At 37.8% G+C, this 20,272-nt stretch overlaps 1 protein-coding gene across 7 annotated transcripts in view; it reads left to right on the top strand.

The window, feature by feature from the left end:
- Window positions 1-20,272, top strand: part of LOC126853268 (serine/threonine-protein kinase 26) — an 85,181-nt gene that overhangs the window by 47,773 nt on the left and 17,136 nt on the right. Inside the window, exons 1-2 of one of the 7 annotated variants that reach the window (XM_050598861.1) lie at window positions 2,323-2,491; window positions 10,911-11,470. The exons of 5 other annotated variants lie outside the window; for them this stretch is intronic. In XM_050598861.1, coding sequence (XP_050454818.1) covers window positions 11,168-11,470 — 303 coding nt within the window. In that variant the 5' untranslated portion in view covers window positions 2,323-2,491; window positions 10,911-11,167. Of the gene's footprint in view, window positions 1-2,322; window positions 2,545-10,910; window positions 11,471-20,272 lie in introns of those variants that run through there. One more of the 7 variants, XM_050598860.1, reaches the window with a different exon arrangement.

Genomic DNA, 20,272 nt, shown 5'->3' with positions numbered 1-20,272 from the left:
TATCAAATATCAATGAATTAAAATAACACAGATGTGCATTATGCATTTGTTATTTCAATTGAAAATGCGCGTTCAATAACATAAACGGATTAATATGATTTATACATGCGTATACATTAAAAATTTCTATTTTGCCATCGGTTGTGTACTAAATATTGCAATATCGTATTTCGCTTATATCGATTGCACCTTGTTATACACCTGTTGCTCATTCTCATTACACAGTACACAGTTTTAATTGTTTAAATCTTTATCATTTTAATTTCTCTCAATGAATTATATATTTATTACAGTTACATAATACACATATTATTAATCCGCTGATTCTGAATTAATGCGAGATTTGCGTCTCAAGGACTTATGTCAAACTAATCTGCAAGTACATAAAGGCAATATCTACAGTGATTAAGCAATACTCGAATTTTTGTCGGGGAATTGATTGGCGAAAAGACAGTACATCAAAATAAATTGTTCCTAAACGTTACTCAAAAGTGATGTCTCACCAACGGACACAAACATCGTCATTGACGTGACTTCCTGTCGTGACTTACACAGAGAGCTCGTTGCTCTTTAATCTACGATAGCTGATTCTGCTCCACTTCTGGCCATTCGAGAATAATCCCTTTAACGAGGATTACGTCGATGCACAGTAATAGACATTAGCTGCAGTAACGAGTTTTTCCAAATTCCGAGAGATTGCTATTTACCCCGTTACTTTTTAATTAGTAATTAAATTTAAAATTAAACTAGTAAATCGATTAACAAAATGAAAGGATCTGCCTGTGTTACGACTTTATTACAAAAATATTTTAAGACAATCCGTGCAATTATATATAATATACATAAAACGAGAATGCATAAATTATTAATTAATTACCATAATTTCTCTGTTCCTTAGCTTTATTACTTAACAATTATAAAACCTTCAATTAAATTTTGATAATTTTATAAAATAGAACAAAAAATAACAAGAATTTCATGCTAACAATAACGGTAAATAATTCTTGCAGTTTATTCGACGCTTCTACGTTTGATTTATTAACGTCGAAAATTAAGTTTTCTCTTGATAAGGACGACTACAGGGAAAGGACGTAATTATGTTAAATTTGCCGCAATTATACGTAAATGAGAAATGCCTGCTGCTCTGCTGCTCCGGTTATTAAATCGCGTTACACCACCACATGTTGGTGCGGTTACTGGAAGATGGAAAGTGAAGGGGGTAGGCTGTGCAAATTAAAGGAAAGTATAGATACACATCATTACATACGCCATACATGAATATCGCGCCCGTAATTAACAATTCCTTTCACAGTTGCTAAAACACGATACCTCCCGCGCACACGAATTTTCGCTATCGCTCCTCTCTTTGATGATGTATGCGTCACTGCGGCCATACATCGTGTTAATTATTATCGTTGCTTAAAATACACGAAATTGTGTGTATACGCACGTCGTGCCGTAATTTCACAGGCTACTTTCTTTCCGCGATCCGTACGCATCACACGTAATAATTACTGCCGCAGTGATGCCGGTAATAAGCCGCGCGTATTACGATTACAATTGCGAGGAACAATGAAAAATATAATGCGTGCGCGAATTATGAAGAGAAAGTCAGTAAATTAACATTTATTATTTCGCGGTCGCGGACAGTCGATGACATTCGAATTATATGAGCAAACTTTGTCATTGATTGGGAAATTAAAAGTTCACTTTTATAATCATTTTTTTTTCTGAAGAAGGATGTTCATATATTTGTCGGTATCAATATCAATATTATATATATAGTATTAGCGAATAACAGTCATGATATATAAAAAAAATGATCGATATCGAAATATCGACAAATATATCTACATCAGCAACGATATTTTGTTCTTTGGACAGCTTCAACTTATCCAGAGTTTCGCGTTAGTGTTATGTTTATGTATGTGTGAGATAGTCGTGATATTTCAAAATATACAGCAGTGTATACAATAGCTTTTTAATATTTTACCGATAACAAGATTGTTTACAAAATTAGTTATGATTCCTCGTCTCTTCCAACTTTTATTTCTTACATATAATTATAAGAACCATTTATTTTTCAAGATACTAGAAAATAATTTTGTTGTCCCTTGTAATTAAGATATCGAGAACTATTGAAATAAGTATTGCTTTTTATTTAATATCTGTACAAACCGCACCATCGCCATCCACATCACGGTTGTGTTTTTCTCCTCTCAATGCCCACTCCGGTGCCCCTACTCCGATCGCCTTTGCTGTCCCACGAAGCGAACCAGTCTCTCCCGCGCCTTTCTTCGCGCGGCTGCAATCCGCATGTCAGTTCGAAAGCAACCGTGGACAATACCTGACAACTGGTCGGTCGGCCAGTCTTGCCGATCTCGCGGTGATATCCGGTGATATTGCGACATTCATTCGAGATTCAAAACGCGTGGAATATATAATTACTTCGGAAACGGCAGAAATGTGACGCGCGTATGATAGTGATTCGGTAATAATCCAGCTGGAATTATCGGAATTTTCTTTGTATATTAACAGTGATCGGTAATTGATAAGTGATGAGCGATGATTATTTGTCAATAATTTGTCGCGCGACATACAGTTGATACGAGATTCAAAGAACGAGGTCGGATTGTTGCTCGACAACGAATCTTATCGATCGTTGAATCCCCCGGGCTTTAACTTATCTCAAGGTTTTTTGTTTAATTTGAAAAATGGGAATTAATAATATATAATATTAATAGTGTAATAATTATTTTTTTTGCATTGTATATTTAGTGGATTTCTGATTAAGAATTGCGTATCTTTGACACTATTAAAATTACGAATTTTGAGTATAAGTTATTAGCCCAGCATTAATATAATTAAATATAATTAAATCAATTAAATAAATTATTAAAGGATATTATTAATCCATAATAGATAGATGCAACTATAATATAAATATAATATAATATAAATTTGTTACTTAATGATATTGAAATAATTGCAAAATATGAAAAAAAAAAAATGCATTTACATCGCATTCGCCGAACGAGGCTTTCGATTGCGATCGATTTTTAGGAAAGCGAGCTGGCGGTATCGCGCGAGAACGTAATATAGGAGCGGAAGTGTTGAAAAACGAGAATGAATATCCGGTTGATAAACGCGTATCACGGTCGCATGTATAAAGTCGTAGTAATGTGTGTTGGCGCACATATACGTATATGTGTTGTAAACGCGTAGCATATGCTATCAGGACCTGCATTCGTTCGTACGCTGCTCCGTGTTCGATCCTATAGCTAGATGATAACACCGGGGACAATTTAGTAACGATTTATTGCCGTGAGTTTCGCTTAAATGCGATTCGCGGTTTTGGTGATGTGTGTCGGTGATCCGTGCGAGGCTTAAATTTTTACTGAGCATGAAGTTACAAATTCATAATCTAGCTTGAGTATTAATTTTGATTTAAATATATATTTATATTTTTATAATTAAAAATTCTATTTGAAATTTTTCAGTTTGATTTTAAATTAATATCGAATTAAATCGTTATTAAAGATTTAATAGAGGAATTTGATATCCAAAATTTCTATTTAATGTCGATTATTAGGAATATCTATAAAAAAATGCTCGAAACTTTCAACTTTTGTAACACAATGGCTGTTGCGTAATATGTTCACGCCATATGATTATTAATCCCAAGGGACGGCTCATTTGTGTCTCGTATGATTACGTAGAATGCGCTTGTACAGTTGAGTAAACAACACTTATTCCAATGTATCGTGGACATTCATTCTCCGTTATCACCTCGGCTAATATATCTTATGTGGCTCCCACCAGGCGATCATTTGTTTTCCACCCGTCCAGAGATATTCGCGCGAGAGATTTGCGACTGGCAAATTGCTATTGTGCGTGTTTTATACAAACCGTAACGTTAACCGAGAAATGATAAATTCTAAAAGGAACAAGCACGGTCAAAATTCAGGAAGTGTGGCTAGCGTTTCTCACTGTAATCATTTATTTTCTTTTCTTGTCAATTTACAGATATCACACGAAATTTTCAATTTAGAGAGCCTCTTTTAAAGCGCGCGCATGCAATTTGTCCGTCGACCAGGACGTACGTGCGGCTAAGTAAGGTAGTGTGTTTTCGGGCACGGTAGGTTAATTTTCTCTCTCTCTACGGCTATAGCTGAGTTATGTAGAGCATAAAACGACCGATTCGCCTCGTCCACACCGAGGGCTAAGGAGAGAAAGAAAAAGAGAGAGATAGAGGCTGCTCGAAATAATTATCCCTCCTCGGGAGGTGGGCACGATTCTCTCCGCGACTCCGTTGTCGAGGATAATTCGTGAGGAAAGCCCCGCGATGCCGACAGATATCTGAAAGTAAACTATCGCGGAGCTCAGTGAAAATTATTCTTGTAGTATTTTATAGAGAGAATAGTTTGTTTTTTTTTCCCCCGAGACTTCTTTAAAATTCATTTACCATTCTTTGCGAATAATTTTTGTCCTCCGCTTTGAACATGGAAAGCATTCAAGAGGAGAATTCAGTTAAAAGTTACCCGATTTCAAATTTTTCAAAAATGTTTTATTCTTGTGACGTGCTTTTTCTTTATAAGAGGAGGACTTTTGAAAGGACGGCGCGTTTGTCATAAAAATGTGAGAAGCTTGTAACAACGACGACGATGCAGCTGCGGACCGCGACGCGATTCGCCCGCGAAAGTTTTCGTACAAAGGGACCGAGAATCACGAGAGTCGTCCCGTGGAAATGAGTGAAAGTGGCCATTACTTAATTCCATTCTCGGAAAAGCTGTTTCCTCACCGCCAATTAACCGGAAAACATCCGGTAGCGTTGCATCCATTGTCTCGCTTTGTTCCAGCTAACTCCCGATAATGGGGAATTTCTTAATCGCATCCTTGGAAATGGCAAAGTCGGCAAACGCTGAATTTTTGACGAACCGTCATTGTTTTCAACTCGCGGATGTGAATAACTATGATTCCCACGACGTTCTTTTGTGAAAATACTCTCTGACGACTGCGCGAAGAGCGTTGGATCGCGCATAAATTTTATAAGAAATTAAACGATCGTCTCTCTCTTTTTTTCGCGCGCGTTACCAGTTTAATCGATCGATCGGTCGATATCTTTCTCTCTCTCTCTCTCTCTCTCTCTCTCTCTCTCTCTGGAATTAGAGAACAGGTTCCACTTGACCGGTCCGCGCATTTCTAATTAAAATACATACACTCGATCGCTCGCCGAAAATTTTTCCTAAACGCGCGACGTGGGCGGAACAAATTTCCGTCTTGTCCGATCGAAACGAGTTACGCGCTGGATAAAAAAATCAGAGAGTAACTAACGGCGATCGGTTGCGCGTTTTGCCGGTCGTTGGCACTTCGACTTCCGTGACGTTTTGCGCAACAGGCGCTTTTCTCGCAATAAAAATCGGCCGACCACCTGTCGCCTGTTAATTTCGATTAACCGTTTCAGCTCTTATATGTCATACATACATACATACATACATACATATCTTATTCATATTTCATACATACATTATTACATCTTTGATCACTCGTTATACCGGTTATATCGGTAACTTCTATTATTATATAGCAATCGTATTTAATAACTTTTACCTTACGAAAAAATATAGCTTTATAATGTTGGAGTATAAAAAAACACATCACGGTGCGTTTGTTCGCGGAATCGCGCAATAAAAAATACGCACAATCGCGACATTTTTATCGAGTAGAAACGAGTTTCGTCGAGGTGATCGCGTTATCGCGTATCCGTCGCACATGGGATGGTCGATTATCCGCGCTGGCTCGCTCACTTTCACTGGCCCCCCTCCGACCAGAAAGAGAAAAGCGATCGAAGAGTGTACGAGGTGTTATATAAATTAGACGTTTCACGAATTTTTCCAGCGCGCCGATGCGCATCGGGATATCAATTTCGCGATAAGGTTGCAATTTTGATCAGGTATGAAAATTATTATTAGCGAAACTCTATTCGCACACATACATGCTAAACATTCTGCTATCTTATTCTGATAAACCTTTATTCTTCATTTATGTATGTTTGAAAAAATACATAATTTTTATTTTTGAAATTTGTGGCGTCCTGCATGACATGTCAACATTTTCGCACATAGATGTTCCACTTAATACATATACGAGTTCGCGTGCCAAGATGCCTTTCTAAAAACGGACGCGTCTTACTGTGACATCTTTGGTAAAGATGCTCACTCCCATGCAAGTCGAATATGCTGGCATTCGAAGCTTGTCGTTTATAGATCGTTGCGATTGTATATCCTGGCAGTACTAGTGATGCACGGAAGTTCTCGATACCACGGGCGATATCTGTTTGCGTAACTTTTATGCCGGTAGCTGGCATAACGGTATTCAATCGCCGGCTCGTAGAGCGCGGTAGCCACGGTTAGAATTAACGTTTCTTCTTTGCGCGCGCGCATACGCTCGGTCGGTTTTCAGTAATTGCTGCTGTGTTGTATGCACGATGAAACCTGATATTTCGAATGTGTATGTGCATGCACGAATAAAAAAACTACGCTTTCCCTACGATCGTGAGAACACGCTGGTAATACTAATCGAAGCAACTTTGTTTTGTTGCATTCTATTAGACTGTTGAACCGGCAATGTCACGAATGCCACTATAAATTACAATAGAAGACAGAAAACAGTGATAAGTCATCGAGAATGCAAAACAACAAACGACTTTACAGAAATATCCGCAATAATATAGTAATAAAATGTAAAAAAAAAAAAAAACTTTTTGTTTTTTTCATAAGAAACAACCATTTTAATGTTTCTTTAAAATGTAACTTTAAACAAAATGCAATAATATATATATATATATATATATATATATATATATATATAACAATAAAATGCAACAAAGAACATGATGATTTCTTTAAAAAAATAAAGAGAAAATAAATCTCTGTATTTTTTTTAAGAAATCATAAATTTAAATTAGTAAAAAAAATACATCATGTTCTTACGTATACATCATGTTCTTTGAACGTAAATGGTATAATAATCATTTTCGCTGTTTGTTTATTGCAACGTCATTATTGATGCCTCGAGCGCTCAAAGTTTGTTACATTTCCTGCTATTTCCACGCGCCCGACTTTCCTCCGCGTAGAACTAGATTTCCAAGGGAAAAACGTGCATGCAAAGCCGGCGTAATCTTAAACAAGCAAGATTATGCATATCCGCGTGCTTATTATAAACTGCAAAAAATCGCAAAAAAAATATCGATCACTCTGTCTTTCGCTCTGTGCGCGTTCAATGCATGGAAATCAAAAATACTCTCACATTCCTTTTATATTCTTTATACGCTTATATTTTCTCAAACTGTAATTTGCATTTTCTGTTCTATCTTGAAGTGGCATCATTCAAGTCAATTTTCGACCATCTTATCGCAAAAATTATATTCGACATTTATCTCTTTTTCTTAATCGTTTAATTTGTGATGTAGTTTAATAACATTATTAATATAAAAAAATTTTAATATAGAAAATATTAAAATTTTGTTGAAATGTACTTGAAATTGGTTGACAAAAAAATTTGTATAATAATAATAATAATATTATACTTTTATATAAAGAAATAATATACTTCCGCGATTTATTAACGAAACGTCATTTAGGCTAATTAAATGCCTGTTATTATCCGGTTAATAAGACATTTATTAAGGAAAGTCAAACTTTATTGCAGACATCTCAGGTATAATGCGAGACTTGGAGCTCTCTCGGTTGCGTCCATCTTCGTTTCATTTGATATCGTCTGTGTAAGAAGTACGTAGCGCCTTTTTCGCAACGCGAGCCATTTCCCGGCGTTTGCGACGTGCGCCGTAAAAGAGTCGACCGTGGCAGGATCGTCGATCTCACGAGTCCCGATAAAGGCACGTATCCGCCTACGCGTCACGATTAACAATTAACGACGATATAACGAATGCCATGCGGCGATTCGCCGCCTCCTCGGTGTGTCGTTGCGCGCGTAGAAAAATACGCCGTGTCCGTCGTCGTCGTCGTTCGCGCACGTGCAAGTATAACCAGAAGAGTCCCAATTATTCCGGAATAACGGACACACTATCTAGGAATGTGTGTACGCGCACGCGACCGAGATATATGTGTGTGTGTGTGTCATGTGCAAGATGGGATGCTTGTGCATTTCGAAAAATCATAGTGTCTGTTAGATTCCGACGCTCGGTTATCGTCTAACGGTGATTGACCCTCCAAACCGGATACATAATTATACACTTTAGCGTCGCTATACCGAGTATCTTGCAGATGTATCTATCAAGGATCTCTCTTTTCAGGAAATTTGATTATAAATTTATTTAAAAAATGTATAGTCGCGAAAAAGTTCGCCAAGTCTGGAATATCTTGTTCCGAACACGACATTTTACGAGTTGGTAGTTTGTGTAAAACTTGATGGCCGTATGATATCTCTGAGAGTATGCGCAATAATTTCGCACAAAAAATGCTATTCATTCTCGTTTGTGATCTGGGAGAAATAATAGCGCGACGCTAATGGTTCAATTATCCCCCGTTTCCCCGCGCGACCTCTAAACGCATATCTTTCCCTTTGTATACCTGGCGCAAATATATTCCCACGTTTTCACTGGCCGGCTAGGACAAAGACCAGGTTTCAACGACGGTGACCGAAAACGAGAGTCTACTTGGAAACGACTTACGCATGAAAACAATGCGCTATCGTATTTCAAGCGACTCATCCCTCTCATCCAACGCTCGTGCCCGTTGCATTTGAAATGCTCGACGTTTATAGCGTGTCATACACAGAGTGTCTTCGCGACAATGTCTACAAGGACGATATCTACGCAATGATATCGCAACTTGATACGACCGTGTTTAATTAGAACGTGACAATCTTGAGCTTTATCGTTAAATTATCGAAAAAAATGGAGAAGCGTTAAATCTTCTTGCAGAGAAACATTGACGTAAGGATCCTAAGTTTCTCATCCATATTTATAACGCTAGTTGTTAAACTTTCTAATTCTCCGAGGTTCGATAACCGCGGATACTTCAAATAATTATAGAACTTAAAGTAAACGAGTACACCCTGAACATGCGTATACTCGGATCCATTTATGTAAGAGGAAAATTTGTTGTGAAACTCTTGTTGGCGCGGATGTGTGTTACGCGTGTTATAAGCGTGATTAAAAAAGCGTGAAAAAGAGTGAATGAACACTCTGGAGCGAATTTCTCGACATTCCCGCGGTTATAAAGCGGAAAGACGGTGGTCGCGGCCGGTCTCGCTTCCGCTTGTGTTCCAAGAGTATCCGCACCGGCCGCTAGTTAATCGCCATCCATCTCGGCGATTTAATGCCGCGTACTACCGGTATCACTGAGTATCGATAGCGCAACGAACCCGATCTTTCGACCTAATGGTACATACACGCGCGGACTTTCCGGCCGGAAGCTGCCGCCCTGAAAATTATTCGAGCGTGTCGGATCGCCCTCGCGTGATTACGGGGAACGAGAGTCACGATAGCCGTCTGTTTTCTCTCCTCACGATCGATATATCGGCCAAAGCCGATTCATTTGCTTCCTTTATCGATGCTGATCCTCGACGCGATCTTTCGTTCTATCTCTCTTCCTTTCTTCCCGCGGCGCTGAGATCCGAGGGATTATGAAAGCGATCGTCAATGTGAACATGAATAATGACTCTCGAGAATCAGAGAGAGAAAATGGAGAATTCAAGATTTAAAGATGCGATATATTAAAGATGCAAAAGGTGTGATACGCTAAATCTCGAAGAAACTCGTTATTTTTTTTTTATTATTTAAAAAAAAATAGAAATGAAAAAATGCGAGGTTAATTTTCATAATTTATGCTTGAATCGGCAAAGACTCCCGTCGTAAGAGAGAATTTCTCCTTTATCACTCTTCGTCAATCTATATTCCGGCCACGTGCCACCGCGAGACGAAATTTAGTCCGATCGCATCCAATCAGTCTTAACTTCTCTTTTCTACGCCGCAGTGACCTAGATTATTATCGCGATTGGCGTTTTCTATTTTTACGAAGTCGAGCGTTTGGCACTGAACTTGTGTAACACTTTGGCGACATTGGCTAATCCGATCGCGACGTAAAGCTTCAGTGTAATCCGTGTAATCCGGACCGAATTACGACGACGTGGATGCAACTTTATAGCTTGCGGCACAATCCTGCGTCGAAATTCTTCGAGAGTTTTATAACTATTGTCTTTTTACAATCGCTTTCGCGCTGTTAACGATAAAAATCGATGAGGACGGTACACTTCTTGCTGCGTCGTCGTCGTTCCGTTAACATCGGCCGCGACGCTCGAAGTCTCGAAAATGCCCGTGAAATCGATTTTCTTCACGAAGAGAGACACTCGAGAGCGATCCGAAGCATCGCTCGTGGAAAAAGCCATGGCAAGGATGACTACTCGGAACAATTTTGTTTTTCTTTCTCTCTTTCTTTCTCTCAAGATGGATGTTCGTTTTTCACTGCTATATTTTTATTGAACTCTCCTTGGGAACTTTTTGCTGAGACGACCGTGTCCTTTACCGGCACTTTGTTCTGCCTCGCTTAGCTTAGCGCTATATAACGAAGGAAGACAAGACGCGATGGAACGCGCAAAATACAAGAAAGGGATAACGCAATTGCAGGCAAATGTCTGCCAATCATAATACAAGCGATTTTATGTTATATCTATGTTTGCGCATTCTATCTCGCAAAATAGATTTACACGAATTAATAATATAACGAATACTAATTTTACAAGCATATCTATTAAACGTCATAAAATTTAAATTATATATATTAAAACATATATATATATATATATATATATATATATATATATATATATATATATATATATTAATACATTTTTTGTCAAGAAATCTCTTAAATTTTTTTTAATTGTAGACAAATCTCTCTGTCAGATAAAACTTTTCAATAACATTATAAGAAGACATCATTACATAAAAATTGAATATTGAAAGACTCGAAAAATATCTAGTGACGAAAAATAGATGCGCGTTTCGACGATGAGAAAAAATGTGCGTGTTGTACTATCGCGAGTGAGAGTGCAGTACGTTGATGTAGCTTCCCTTCTCGAACGATCGGCATCATTGTCATCTGAAGGAACGCGCTAAACGTCAAAGACGAATCTCATACGAAAGATGCGAAACGGCGGGCAAACGGCGCAACAAACGGCGGTGATGACGCCGCCGCATCTGAACGGTTCGGCGCAGTTCATCTCGGGCGGTTACATGACGGCGGGATATCTGCCACGTCAATCCTGGAGTCAATTCCAGCCTGCGCCGCAGCATCCGACCAGGAGCGGCGGCAGACCCCTGTCACTGCCGCCGCCCCCGCCGCCCTCCAGACGGGATAACCAGAGGATTTGTAACGGCGCGGTCAATGCTAAAAACACATCTCTGCCGCATCCCAGAGCAGTGACCCATAGGAGTACCACTCCCTCGGTGAGTTAAACATTTACAGAAATACCTTGAGAGAGAGAGAGAGAAAGAGAAAGATTATTTGGCCTCGAATATCCTTGAATGAATCAGAAGTTGTTAAGGACTTACAAAAGTTGAATATTAGTCAACGATTCAGAAAAAAAAAATTAAACATGAAAGTAATTGGGGTTAAAACTGGAATTGATAGGCGGAGAATATAGAAAAGTATAAAGTCTGTAAGAAGGATTTTTTTTTTTTTGTTATTACGAGTGCATCGTGTTATATAAACCAGGCGTTTTAGCAGCGCGAGAGCGATGAGAACTATTCAGCTTTGGATCGTTATTTCTGTGCTGCTCTGGTCGGATAGTTACGCAATACTTTATCGGATGCACAAAAGGAGGAAGTGCGCCGCGAAATCAGGAGCATTCCGGTGGCGAGACAGAGCGCACAAAAGCCAACTCTTCTTCGGGGAGGAGGAGTTAGAGAGTTTCTTGGAATCATCCCAGAAACTCGCGATTCTCAGAGACTTTCGCCGCACGATTCTTTAGGTTTGCTCGAAAGGGCCAAGGATATCGATCTGCATTTATTTACGAGCGTATGTCGATTGAATGAAAATATAATCTGTACAATAAATGATCTAAGAAATATCGATGAAATCCGATGGTCAGTGTGTTCTCCTAGCGAGGCTCGAGAAACGAAACCTTTCGTTCAATGGGGTGGTTGAGAACGCGTATGGATATAATCCTTTTGGCGAGTTGGAAGGGATCTCAAGAACGTCCCTGAAGTACGATTTGGAAAATGGATTTGGGATCTCACTGCGACGGCAACTGCAACTCGCTATTACGGATATCGCCTTGGATATAAGGGATGAATTGAGGAGCGATTTACCGAACATATATATATATATATTTGCTTGTTCACTATACATGAAATTTATAGTCGATTGTGTTGCGGCAGACACATAACATAGATATTTTACGACTAAAGATCATTTCATTCGGATTTATGCTCGATGTCACAAACATCCAAGAAAGATCCAAACATTTCATATTTTATAAGAAAAACTCTTAGAGATCAAAAGCTTCAACATTCTATACAACTTTATATGATCTAGAAATTCAAATATTTTAATATTGAAAGTTTATCGGAATATTGAAAGATATTTGTTACGAAGTTTTAATATCAGAAGGCGCGAAAAGTTCCAAGGCTTTGACAACTCGTTGCAAATTGACACTTTAATATTTTACCAAAGTTTTATAATTCAGCTTTTTAATTTAGCTATTAAATCGATTGGTGTGAATTCGGAAAAGACGAATGACAAACAGGTAGAGAAAGAGAAAGGCGAGGAGAATCATGCGTCTAGAATGTCTAGAAAAGCGCGCTGTGGAATACTTAATCCTTATACGGAATCTATAGAGATATCCGCTTGCAGGAATGTCGGAAATTACGTATCACTTTGATTCAATATCAAGGAAATTGGATTTTTTATCTAAATCTCGCGTTCGTAAAGTCGAAAATCAATTTTCTGATTAACTAATATATAACATTCTCGCCATTTTTCGATACAATTTATCATTACAAAGAAATGAAATATTATAATTTCTTGTTCGCGCGATATATTCCGCTTTAATATTGGAAATTAATTTTCGATCTAACATTTTCACAATTTTCTGGTATTTATTATTACGAAAATGGGAATTATAATTCCGTTTTTTAGTATGATATATTAAACGATATATTTGTGACCAATTATTTGATCAGTGTATCATCTTGTCATACTGACAGTTTTGCAATTCAATTATAGTTTGAAATTGACTTGTCAATGAAAACTGGTAGACAATGGGAAATACCTAGAACGCGGTAACTCATTTGCAGGTTGTTTGATGGTTGCTACAATACTATATATAATATTATTCACTGATTTTCATGCATGCACTTTATTAAGGAGAGAGAAAGGAGAGGGGGCGTAATAAATATGCATATCTCTCTGAAATCCCACTAAAAATTCTCTAAACACTTTCGCGTATATTATATCTATATAGAAAAATATTTATGTACCGCCCACGTTTCTGCCAACGCTTGATGAGTGAATTTTTTTGGAAAGAAAAAAAAAAAGTTTGTGTCATTGAAAACTTTGTCTTTTGTCCTCAAATTACATCAAATCATTGATTTTGACGTTAATAATATATTAGTATTTTTAATAGTTTTATTTATTAATATTAAATTCATAATAGTAAATGTACAGACATGAACTTAAGTATTATCACAACAAAAGTATTCAGCTTCGAGATCTTGCAAGAATTCTGGAGGAGGAGATTCCTGTGAAGTCTTTGCAAGCTGCGGATAAAACTTTGAGACAAACACAGATCGTTTCGCGAACAAGGAGAATGCACGAGAATATTCGCGAAGGTGGGATTCAAGAGACCAGTTTCGACCTTAAAGTCCAAACGAGTTCTAACCCGAGAGTCTGAAATCCGAGCTATGTCGAGGTACTAGAAAGTGGTCGAGGTGTTGCATTTCGAATGTTCCAGCCGGTTCCCTGGGGGTTGAAAAGAAAGTTGATCGGTTTGCGGTTGGGAGAAACATTCGAGATGCGAGATGTGACAAGAAAAGTGTTTTAAACCAATTTCTATTGCAACTCTATTATATAAATGACAAGATTCAATAAGAACATTTTATTATTTAGCAATATCTAATTTCGAAGAATTTTACCTCAGATTATTAGATTAATTAATTAAAGGATTTTTTTTAAGTAGCAAAACTTCAAAGAGAGAGAAATGACTTTTGAAATTAAGAAATCGTAATCTCATATCTGTTTTCGCATTAATATTTCTTATAATTTTATTTATCTCAATTTTTATTACGTATATTAATAATTTTATATTTTGTATTTGCAATTACGATGCATGATAAAGCTAAGTTTTCTCTAAAATCCAATAAAATGCGTGACGTCTCGTTCATTTTTCGAAACATCCCGTATATTTTGACTGTGTATCGGTCATAATAAAACAAAATGTGGACATAAAAAAACATCGGGAGCGAGCGTTCCGATGTAGCATGGAAATACCGGTGTAACAGGATTCTCGTGGACCGTAAGATCTCGCGCGGAGACCGTCCGCGTTCGTGCATTTTGTCTTTTTTTTTTTTCCTTCTCTCTTCTTTCGGCCGAGGCCAGTGCAAGGTCGACTCTCACCTTGCCTCATATTGCCTCACACGTGTGGACGGTCTCGCGTGTATTTGAAAAGACCATGCGATCGGAACGAGACATCGGTCACTGTCGAAATAATCGATTTCATGTTTGCTTTAATACCGTATTACATTACTTTCAGGCGGAAATCATTAAACCGATAGATCACTCTTGTTAACTCGTCACATTAATAATTGGATACGCGTAAGATATAAATGACATCCATTTTATATGATATTTTGCAACGAGAAAATTGCGTAATTAACGGTACATTAGGAATTAATGATATATTTGCGCTATTTTATAATTAATTATTAACTATACTATATTAATATAGATATGCGATCATTTAGTAAAAGTGGTTCTCATTATACGTCACGTTTCACGCGTATCAGCAAAATTATATGAAATTAGGCTTTTGTCTAATATTACCCTTGAGCGCCATCACGTCGACTGTCAAAATAATTACAACTCGTTGTAAACACAAGTTTGCCAAAACGCGCTGAAATGTGTCCGCTCAGCAATACAAACAACGACATTTTACGACGCGACTGTCGGTAATAACTCGGAAACGAACTGAAACTCTCGATGGGGCGAACAATTTATTTATATGTATGTGTGTATTGCTCCTACGTATGTAGATTCATATTCCGCCGATGGACGCGATAAACATCCTCAGAAAAGGCGAGCGCTTCGTGTTTACGACGTCTCAGAATAAATCGGATTGCGGGGAATGCGTGTAATGTCCCGAAGGATGCCCGATCCTGCCTTTACGCGTGCATTGGTTACTATATTCTGTACGCGATCCTGCATATTGTATACCGATGCGTGCACTTGCATACATAAATAAAGTTATGGGCGTGTATAGCGCGCATAATTCCATTGGCGTATCGTGATTGTTGCGACGCCAATGAATCATAATAAAGAATCCTCGTTTCAACCTTCGATAGCACAATGAGATCGCGATAATATCGTTCATCATATTATCATCGGTATGGAATTTATCTCACAACTGATAATAATTTGCTGCTTTCGGTTGGGAACGACGGGTTTCGTAATCCAAGTCAATTAATTGTAATTACGTGATCAGAGTGTTCCCGTGTTCAAACAGCGTTCTAGTGTGGCAATGAGCGAATCGGCAAATGTTTCATGGCAATTTATCATTCGGATAAGAATCAGCTATCGTGACGTTCACAGAAACGTCGCAGGTGATAAAAAGCGCGCGGTTAATTATGAGCATGTGTCGCGCTCATTTTCACCGCGATAAAGCGTATCTATTGCGACGAGAATATCAGGAGAACAGGCAAACATGAGAGCATTTATTATTCGAGTATTCAAGTTACGAGCGGGACCATGCATGATTATTTAACCATACAAATATCACGTGAGGTACATAATTTTTGGAAATTGTTTTCTGGAGAAGAAATTGAAGAAGATTTTTACGGTATTCGCGCATCGTCGCGACGACATTATCAAATTGACGTACGGTTTTTGAAGTTTAATCACGCGCGATACATTTAAGAAAAGATGACAATTAAAAGCAATTTGTCTGTCAAGTTTTCAGCGCGCCTATCGCTCCACGCCGGAGAGAAACGATTTACAGCGCGTACCTCGCGTGCCGCGGTTTCTCATTATCTCGTATCGGCGGCAGAACGGCATTTCACGATCAAGGCATTGCGCAATAGGTTCGAATTCCGCGCGTCCATTCAACCTCGCGTGATTAAACACGCGATCGCTATCGAAGGAAATGCGTTCGCACTTCAATGGCCACGTTATTATATTGGCGATCTCGCGATAATCTCGCGTTAAATTTTGTGGCTTACGAAGCACTCCTTGCGGTAGCTCAACTTCACAACCAAATGCAATATCCGGCGTGTATCGTTTATTTATGTTCGCCTGACGACGCGAAATCGGGCAATCGATAATGCATTTGCATTTTATCGCGCGCGCGGATATGCAAAAATTATAAATGTAAATATGAGAAGCTTATTCGGGGAAAGTTATGCCAGGCCACGTGAAATTTCGCTGCCGTGCGTTATTTTACTCGGCGGAAGTGCGCGCATATGTTATCCTTTTTGCGTGTTTAGCGTAAATCCGTTCTATTTTTACGAAGAGATATATTAGAAAAATATATACGAAATATAATATTGCGTTGTGTCACTTGCACTTTTTAATCATAATTTTATCTCTCGTAATGAATACTTAATCATTTTTTTAATCTCTAACCATCGGACCTCTTTCTCTCACTAAATTATCGAAATCAAAGCGTGAAAAACAACGGGGCCAACGCGAACAGAAACAATGTAAATAATGAGAGGAGGTAAATCTATCAATGTTTGTATTAACTGGGCGGTTGCATATTATGCAATGTAATGTAGCGTGACATGCGAGAGAGCGCATGTATAATACCCGGTTATATATATTATATAATAAACGTGAGGGGTTCGGTCGTACGGCTTTAATTAAATGAATATTCATGCGAGCTTCCCGCACTGCGACCATTAGAAGAACGAGGGACAAAAAGAAAGGGTGAGATGGGTCATAAGAACGTCCCCGGCAAACGTCGTCAGTCGTAAAGATGCATTTCAACATTCGCTCGCACGTTGTTCCAACATGATATGCGGTGCTAGCTAGGGTGCGAATTTCGAAAGTGGTTCAACGAGCTTTTGCGCGCCACGTGTCGTCATTCGACCTCGTTTACGACGAGAGTAATTCATCGGCCGTGAGGGGGGTGAGCCGCCGAAATTAAAGTTTAAACGACACTCGAGCGGAGCGGGCGGCGCGACGCGAGCCCGGAAAATACGGGACGCGCTCTCGATGACGGTGAATCGTGTGCTCGCTCCGCCGTTAAACGAGGGAAAATTATCAGGAAAACACTTGGATGCATACTTGGTAGTTTGCGAGATAGGTGCTCGCTTCACCTATTTATGCTAATGCCAAACGAACTCTGCGCGACGAGATGCCGAGAAATATTGAATAGCATAATTGTTCAAAATTACATTCGTGCATTAATTTTATTTACTTTGCTAAAATTCTTCATTTTATATTACTTTTCCAACAATTAACTACTATTTATTTGTAGCTAATAATGATAATAATTTTAATTGAATGTAAAGATGTAACAGAATGTATAACATAAATACAGATTAAAAACATTTATACCGATAAAAAATTAAATTGTACCTTAAAAGGTGAGGCAACAGTAAACATATTATTTTTCTAAATCTAATTTAAAAGAAGAATTAAAAAAATAACAAATAATGAAAAGAAAAATATATACAATCTAATAAATGAATAATTAGATAACAAACCTTGATTATAAGGAGAATTTTAGTTTATTTATTCATTTTGTAGAGTATGTGGCTATTAAATTTTGGAAATATAAATTCAGTAAGTCAATATATTTCTCTTAAACTTTTATTGCATTCTGTACATTTCAGAATGCAGATGTTGCGAATTGTCGCGTATCATTCTGATGCCGATCGGGGCGTGCTTTTGTCCGCTCGTTTTATCATCGTCAATATTGACTGTGTTGATTGACCCTAGAACACTCGCTGCGTCAGCCCGCACCTGCCTCTTGCATTTTGCATCGCTTCGCTGCACTCGCGTCGCATCGCGTACGTGAGAGAGATAGGCAATCGCAATTCTCTGTCGGTTGTACAAATGTGAAAAAAGCAACGTCAGATATCGTCCGATGGTTTCGATTTATAGCGAATTATTCGCGCGCCTATTGTCCGCTTCTATCTGTCTACAGATCGCAGCAAAAATGCATCGATAAATTCGCGAATTACATTTTACGATTTCACAAACGAGAGAAAGTTCGGATATAGCTTTAATACAATTTAATCTCGGAGAAATTGATGTTACTAAAAATATTAATTTATATTTAATCTCAAGATTTGTGCATAATTCTTTTCATACGATTTCTGTTACGTAATTTATATAGAATATATTACTGCATTCATTTAATTTACTAAAGCGGAATTTTTTTATATAACTTTTTTCACAAAAAAAAAAAGATAATAACTAATTTTATTTATTTCGCGTGTGTGGGAAATATAACTATGAGACAATTTATATTTAATGTAGAAGCATCGAGCGGACTTTATCACGCAAATGGAAGAAAATCGATAATATTAAAGCGAATATAAAACCCCACATTGTCTGGCGTACTTAACATTACTTTCGCTCAACGCATTTTAAGACCCGCGACTTAGGCGGAGCTTCCGATTTGTCATGCATTCAGATTCTCAAACTTAAACATATGGTAATGAAATTCTCTTTTGGCACATAACAACGCGTTTGAAGCATGTACATAGTCTGAGTTCTCGTGTAAGTTTATTCAGCCGCAAAAAAATATGATAATTTTTTGCAACGGTGGAGTTAAACAGTGCAATCCCGCAAATGTTAATTTGCATCGACATCCGCAAGCAATTGCACGCTATGCAAATTGGCAATAAAAAGATTTTATTTGTTGCTTTATCACAACAAAAATTTCATTTGAGATTTATTATTTATAAATACCTCATTGCAAATGCCTTATTTCGAGTGATGAAATATACAAATGAATTGGATTGTCGTTTCATTGAATCGCTAGAATATATTGCAAATAGACATCGGACTGTTCTCATCTCGAGGGAAAATCGCGGCTTCTTGGAATTAATGCTATCTCGTTGTAATCTGACAGTCTTGAGCTTTCTGATGAAGTTGGCACGTTTATCTTGAAAGGCGGTGGGTCTATTTGAGCCCGTCTCTCCCTTAAAAGGTTGAGACGAAATTCTTGAGACGCGGTTACACTTCTTAATTAAGATGTGTCAGAACGATACCAAACTTCGTGTTATCTAGCAAATTATTTCAGTGCCGTGCTCAGCGAAGTGATATTAAATAGGAACTTCATCACGTGGCCTTAAAGGTAAAGAAGGGAAATGTGTGAGTATGTATGGATTAATTTGAGTATCTAATGCGAATGATTGTTTGCAGCGATGGAAATTTAACGTAATTTTGTGCGGGAAAAATATACACACCAAGAAATATAATAAAGCGGCATATAATTCGCACAAGTGAATATTATTCTGCATTAATTTTGGCACATTTCTCGTACAGAAGTTTTAAAGCAGATTCACAAAACAGTAACGTTACTTAGTGAAGATTAGCATATCTCACACATAATCTGAATAAATTTAATATTTCAGGAAATTTACGTTAATTTGCTTTTTAAAATAATTATACCGAGATAAACGAGAAATTAATGCTGAATGTAGCATATGTTTGAACGAGAAACTACTGTAACGCTTTAATCCAATTATAATCTACATATACAATACACGGTTAATTTTCTGATATATCACTTGCCCAGATATTTATTGTACTATTTTGGCGAGATTTTGCAAATTGTGCAACAGCTGATAGCTGTATACGATGGAATGAAGCTTATTAATTGAGCGCTCTTGACAATCCTACGTCAATTTCATCAAGTCGGTCAATTAGGGGTCAAAGATCCCAACAGGAAACCTATACACTTATACAGCGTGGCATAGCTAATATGATTTTGAATAGGCGTATCCATCAGATTGCGAGCCATTGCCCAAACAAGCCTAATAAAGAGGTTTGTTGGAAATCTGAAGCATCATTATAGCGAT

Source organism: Cataglyphis hispanica, chromosome 12 (genome assembly GCF_021464435.1).
Source record: "Cataglyphis hispanica isolate Lineage 1 chromosome 12, ULB_Chis1_1.0, whole genome shotgun sequence".
Taxonomy (NCBI): Eukaryota; Metazoa; Arthropoda; class Insecta; order Hymenoptera; family Formicidae; genus Cataglyphis; species Cataglyphis hispanica.
Note: the sequence above shows the minus strand (reverse complement) of the source record. Positions and strands in the feature narration are given on the sequence as shown.